At 52.5% G+C, this 6053-nt stretch overlaps 1 protein-coding gene across 1 annotated transcript; it reads left to right on the forward strand.

Moving 5' to 3' along the window:
* On the forward strand, positions 1–5557 carry NGB (neuroglobin). The gene is made up of 4 exons (XM_006864773.1): positions 1–173; positions 2749–2860; positions 3370–3489; positions 5361–5557. Exons 1-4 carry the CDS (start codon positions 85–87, stop codon positions 5493–5495), a joined length of 456 nt encoding a protein of 151 aa, XP_006864835.1. The 5' UTR covers positions 1–84; the 3' UTR covers positions 5496–5557.
* Positions 5558–6053: the final 496 nt, after the last annotated feature.

Raw genomic sequence — 6053 nt, forward strand, 5'->3', positions numbered from 1 at the left:
GTCGCCGAGGAGATGGCGCTGCACGTGCAGTGACGGCCTCCGCGCCCCGAGGGTCCCAGGAGCGCGCCCTGTGCCCCGGTGAGCATGCAGTGCCCGGAGCCCGAGCTGATCCGGCAGAGCTGGAGCGTGGTGAGCCGCAGCCCCCTGGAGCACGGCACCGTCCTGTTCGCCAGGTGAGGCGGCCGGAGCGCGGGAGCAGGAAAGAGGGCCTGACAGGATGGGCTCGGGACGGCGGCCGGCTAGAGGAGGGAAACCGGCTGCCGCCAGTTGTGCGCCAGAGACGCGAACTGTGGCGCAGCCCTTTCCTTGTGCCATTCCTCCAGCCGTGAGCCGCGGGGGCGACCGGGGCCTCGCTGTTGAAGTTCCTTACACTGGGTGGGCTGCGTCCCCAGGCTGGCTTTGCACTTCCTGTAGGGTCTTTAGGTGATGATTGCAGGGCGCCCACCGTTGCCGGGTTCGGGGAGACTGAGGTGCTCCCAGGGCCTGTGCGGGCAAGTGTGCCGGGAGCTCCCGGGTGTATGTCAGCGCTCAGAGTCCGTGCCCTACGAGTGCGCACTCCCAGCAATGAACAGAAGGATAAACCCTACTAAGGACCGGACCAGAGAACCTCAGGAAAGGGGTGACAGATAAGACCCAAGTCTTATCAATGAACCGGCTGGGGGTATACAGACCCCATAGGGAAGAGAAGGCCAGTCTGGACCTCTCAACTCCTGTGCCCTCGCCAGGGGGGCAACGCTCCCTTCCTCTTCTCGGATGTTCAGGATCCCCGGTACCCTAAGTGAGCCCCAAACCTCCCACTTGTTGTTGTTAAGTGCCGTAGACTCGGTTTCAACCCACAGCGACCTTGTATAGGGTTTCCAAGGAGTGGCTGGTGAGCTTGAACCGCCGACTTTGAAGTTCTAACCAACTTTGCAGTCCAGCGCATTGATCCACAGCACCACATCAGGACTCCACTAAGTTTTTGTAAAGCATCCCATAAGACAGAGGGAGATAAACCCACAGATTTACTCAAAACCATCTTGTGCCTTCCAAATGTGACAGATTCAGCACTCAGGAAATGTAAGGAATTCATCCTTCATCTCTTACTGCCAGTAGTAATAACTGGAGACACAGGAGACTGGGGTAAGTTCTGGCCCTAAAGTAGGAAGCTAGGGATAGAAAAGGGGTTGGGGGCTGGGAAAGAAGAGAGAGAAGGATTTTTCTTCCCCCATAGTCGAACTTCAGATTTCCTGCCCCAGTCAACTCCCTTCAATTAATTATGGAGTGGCTACAATATGTTGGAGGAGAATATTGAACGTGCCATGGGCTGCCAAAAGAACCAACAGATCTGTGTTGGAAGAAGTGTAGCCAGGGTGCTTCTTGGAGGCCAGGATATCCAAAGTTCGTCTCTCATACTTCGGACATATTGTTAGGAGGGACCAGTTGCTGGAGAAGGATATCATGTTTGGTAAGGTGGAGGGTCAGAGAAAAAGAGGAAGACCCCCCGTGAGATGGATTGGCAAAGTGGCAGCATCAATGGGCTCAAGAGTGGCAACAATTGTGAGGTTGGCCCAGGATCAGGCAGTGTTTCATTCTGTTGTGCATAGGGTGACTATGAGTCGGTACCGATTCGATGGCACCTAACAACAACAACTATATGCCAGGGAGTTCTGGTGTGGCACTGTGGGTTAATGCACTGGACTGCAAAGTCAGTTTGAACCTCAAAGTCGGCGATTCAAGCTCACCAGCTACTCCTTGGAAACCCTATACAGGGTCATTATGGGTCGGAACTGACTGGATGGCACTTAACAACAACAACTATGTGCCAGAGGACTCCTGGTGTGGCGCTGTAGAATCAGCACTGAGCTGTGAACCACAAGGTTGGCAGTTCAGACCCACTAGAGGCTCCTCGGAAACCCCATACAGGGTAGCTATGAGTCAGAACCGACTCCACAGTACTTCACAGCAGCTATATGCCGGAAGGATCCCTGGTGGCACAACAGGTATGCACTTGGCTGCTAACCAGTTTGGTGGTTCTAAGCCACCCTGTGGCTCTGCAGGAAAAAGACCTGGTGATTTGCTGCTGTAAAGATTGTTGTTGTTGTCAAGCTGTCGACCTTGAGGTTCAAACTGACTTTGCAGTCCAGCACATTAACCCACAGTGCCGATTATAGCCTAGGAACCCCTATGGGGAGAGTTCTGTTCTGTTATATTGGGTCATTATGAGTCGGAATTGATTTGATGACACTCCTGGTGTTGCACTGTAGGATAAGCCCTGGACTGCTTGCTAACCACAAGTTCAGATGTTCAAACCCACCACTGGATCCTTGGAAATCCTACACAGGGTTGCTATGAGTCAGAACTGATTTGACAGCACTAACTATATGCCAGGTACTGCTGAGAAACCAGGTTACTACCCTAAAGAGCTCTGGTAGCGTAGTGGTTACGAATCGGGCTGCGAACCACAGGGTCAGCAGTTCGAAACTACCAGCTGCTCTGTGGGAGAAAGATGAGGCTTTCTGCTCCCGTAAAGATTTACAGCCTCGGAAACCCTGTACAGGGTCGCTGTGGGTCAGAACCGGCTCGACGACACTTAACAACAACCCTAAGGAATGGGGAGGAGATAGCAACAGAGCTGGCAAAGGACCCGTGCCAAGTTCGAGGATGCGCCAAAGCTCTGGCTCAGCCCTGACTCCCACTATTGGACAACAAGGCTTGCAGGAGCTTCCTGGGGCTTTTGGGGACTGACACCTGGGCCTCCCTCCACAGGCTATTTGACCTGGAGCCTGACCTGCTGCCTCTCTTCCAGTACAACTGCCGCCAGTTCTCCAGCGTAGAGGACTGTCTGTCCTCCCCAGAGTTCCTGGACCACATCAGGAAGGTGAGGCCATGATGGGCATGTCTTCTGGGGCCTGGGCAAGGAGAGGGTCCCGGAGGCAGGAAATTACTTCAGCTGTCAGCTTTCCACCTGGAGACCTGGTCTTCCTTGCCTCCTTCTCTAATCTGTGCCCCGCCAACTGCTCCCAGTCTGCCATTGCCCTCAGCCAGGTTCCCATAATTAGTGTTGATGTTGATCCTGGCCATTAGGGGCCCTCTGCCTATGAAGACTAGGCTAGGGTTTTCTTAGAGGCTCAGCACTCTCAGTGGGCTTGTTGAGGTGCTGAGATTTTCAGAGGAGAGGGGCTTCTGTCATGGGTATAAATGTAGTAGTTTGGTCATCACATGCTGAGTACCTGCTGCATACTACAAGGTTGCCTTCCATCTCTGATCCTGGGAAATGAGGGTTCTGGTGACCTCACATGCCACTGGTTGGGGCCCCAGGTCTGGGCTGTGGTGAGTGGGCAGGGTCTCCCTGGCCTCTCGGTTTCACTGCTGTCTTGGCCTTGGCAGGTGATGCTGGTGATTGATGCGGCAGTGACCAACGTGGAGGACCTGTCCTCATTGGAGGAGTACCTTGCTGGCCTGGGCAGGAAGCACCAGGTGGTGGGTGTGAAGCTCAGCTCCTTCTCGGTGGGTAAAGGGGTTCTTCTCCTCTCTAGAGCTTCCAGCTTGAGGTCATCACTCTTCCTGTCCACTTGTACCCACCCGTACTCTCTCCTACTCCCGTGCCCTCGGATGACCAGGGCTGGGCACATCTGTTACTTACCTGCTCTGAGACCCTGACCCTTGCACTCTGAGACTCCATTTGTGTCTTCTCTGAGCTTGCTTCCCATAGAATTACAGAAGTTACAGAATCTTTGAAATTAGCTGGTCTGATCTGTGTAACAAACCACCCAAAAATGTACTGGCTTAAAACAACAACTTCTGATTTCTCATGGCTGTGCTCAGCTGAATGGTTCTTTTGTTCCATCTGGTGTAGCTGGAGCTGGGGTCATTTATTGACTGCATTCAGCTGGGAGCTCAACTGGGACTGGAATGTCCAAGATGGCCTTCAAGGTGTCTCTCCATGTAGCCTCTGGTCATTCAGTAGTCTGGCTGAACTTCTTTACAGAATAGCAGCTGAGTTCTAAGAGGGAGTATTCTGAGAAGACAAGCCCCAGCATGCAAGTCCCTACCAAGCCTCTGTTTGCACAACTCTTGGTAATGTCCCATTGGCCAAAGTAAGTCACAAGAAGGAGACCGATGTCAGTGTGGAAGGACCATACTCAAGAAGGTGACATCCAAGAGGAGTGGTTTGTTGAGGGCCACCGGCATGACTCTACCACCATCTAGTCACCTTGCCAGTGAGCTCCTTGAGGAGACTGTGTTTGTCTTGTCCTTTCCATCCCCAAATGCTAGCACAGTGCCTGACTCTTGGTGGAGATTCAGCAAATATTTGTATACTAAATGAACCTTGTAGTCCTGGTGTGGCGCTGTTGAGTTAATGCACCAAACTGCAAAGCTGTTTGAACTGCAATGTTGGCGGTTCAAGCTCACCAGCTGCTCCTTGGAAACCCTTTCCAGGGTTTCTATGGGTCAGAACCAACTCGATGGTACTTAACCATAACAATAAATGAGCCTTATTTGGTTATGATCAATATTAGCAAAAGGAGCTCTGGTAGGGTAGTGGTTACCAATTGGGCTGTAAACCGCAAGGTCAGCAGTTCGAAACTACCAGCTGTTCCGCTGGAGAAAGATGAGGCATTCTGCCCCCATAAAGATTTACAGCCTCGGAAACCCTGTACAGGGTTGCTATGAGTGGGAACTGACTGCACGGCACGCAGCCACCACCACCAATATTAGCAAATGAGAGTCAGTATTATTGTTGAAATCGTCCTATGTGCAGATGTGGTGTTAATAGTTTCCTATGAATTACCCCATTTAATCACCCAGTGGCACTGTAGGATAAGCACTGGACTGCTAACTGAAAGCTTGGCAGTTCAAGCCCACCAGCTGCACCTTGCAAACCCTATACAGGATCGCTATAAGTTGAAACCGATTTGAAGGCACTTAGCAATGAAAACAACAATAATCCCTGAGTTGTAACTTTTGCTTGTCCTGTTTCACTGATGAAGGAACTGAGGATCAGAGAGGTTAAATAACTTGTTCAAGGTCACATAGTTCATAAATAGTAGAGTCAGACTTGAGCTCAAGTCTATGTGACTTCAGAGCCTAGGCTCTCAACCACCTTGCAGAGGGGGAAACTGAGACCCAGGGCAATGACTCGCTGTGTCTGAACTCAGGTTCCCAAACAGGGTCTCAGTCCACTCATGGGATGGTTGTGAGGATGGATATAGTGGGGCGCCCAAGGATGAGTGCAAATCCTTGCATAGACAACCTAGATCATGTGCAGGAAAGGAGAAATACTGCCGACTAGCCCCAGGTGTCGTTTTCTCACCTGTGGAATGGATCAATGTTTCCTGCCTGTCTTGGGAGTGATGGACTGCACTTTGCTCTTGCAGACTGTGGGAGAGTCCCTGCTCTACATGCTGGAGAAATGCTTGGGTCCTGCCTTCACACCAGCCACACGGGCTGCCTGGAGCCAGCTCTACGGGACCGTGGTGCAGGCCATGAGTCGAGGCTGGGATGGCGAGTAAGAGTCGATTCTGCCTGTCGGCTGCCATGTTGACAGATGTCCGTGTGTCTGTTGGTCTATATCCACTGTAACCTAGCTCCCTCAGGGGTCCCTGCATCTCCATCCCTGCCCCTTGAACCATCTTGGAGAGGTAGAGAAGGGCTGGGACCTCTCCCAGCTGCAGACAGGGTGGCTTTTCCTTCAGAAGGGACCCCGTCACTCCACTAGCCCCTTCCCTGCTTGCCTTCTCCCCCTGACACCCCTCCCCAAAAAGGGGGGGGCAGGGTCTTGGTGGAAGAGGTAGCATGGGACAGGTAGGCATGGCATTCTGTTCTGTCGTGCACCTCTTCTCAGGTGAGCCTGGGCCAATCTGGGGGTGGGGAAATGTCTGAGCTTCTGGCAACTTCCTATCTGTGCCTGTTAATGCTTCCCTACCCCAGGGTATTTGTTGTAAATGAAAAGGAACAGCTTTAGCCTTTATTGGTGGGCTGGCTCCAGGTGGTGGATGCTGGGCAACCAGAACTGCAAAAAGGGGGAGGTGATTTGATCTGTGAAGGAGCGGGTCCTGATCTGGGGGGTG

The sequence above is a fragment of the Chrysochloris asiatica genome, unplaced genomic scaffold (assembly GCF_000296735.1).
Source record: "Chrysochloris asiatica unplaced genomic scaffold, ChrAsi1.0 scaffold00070, whole genome shotgun sequence".
Taxonomy (NCBI): Eukaryota; Metazoa; Chordata; class Mammalia; order Afrosoricida; family Chrysochloridae; genus Chrysochloris; species Chrysochloris asiatica.

Excerpts from the sequence above, each read along its gene's own strand:
- NGB (XM_006864773.1), top strand. The coding sequence starts at position 85 with ATGCAGTGCCCGGAGCCCGAGCTGATCCGGCAGAGCTGGAGCGTGGTG. Across the intron at positions 174-2,748 it reads GGCACCGTCCTGTTCGCCAG|GCTATTTGACCTGGAGCCTG; the intron begins GTGAGGCGGCCG and ends CTCCCTCCACAG. Across the intron at positions 3,490-5,360 it reads TGAAGCTCAGCTCCTTCTCG|ACTGTGGGAGAGTCCCTGCT; the intron begins GTGGGTAAAGGG and ends TTGCTCTTGCAG.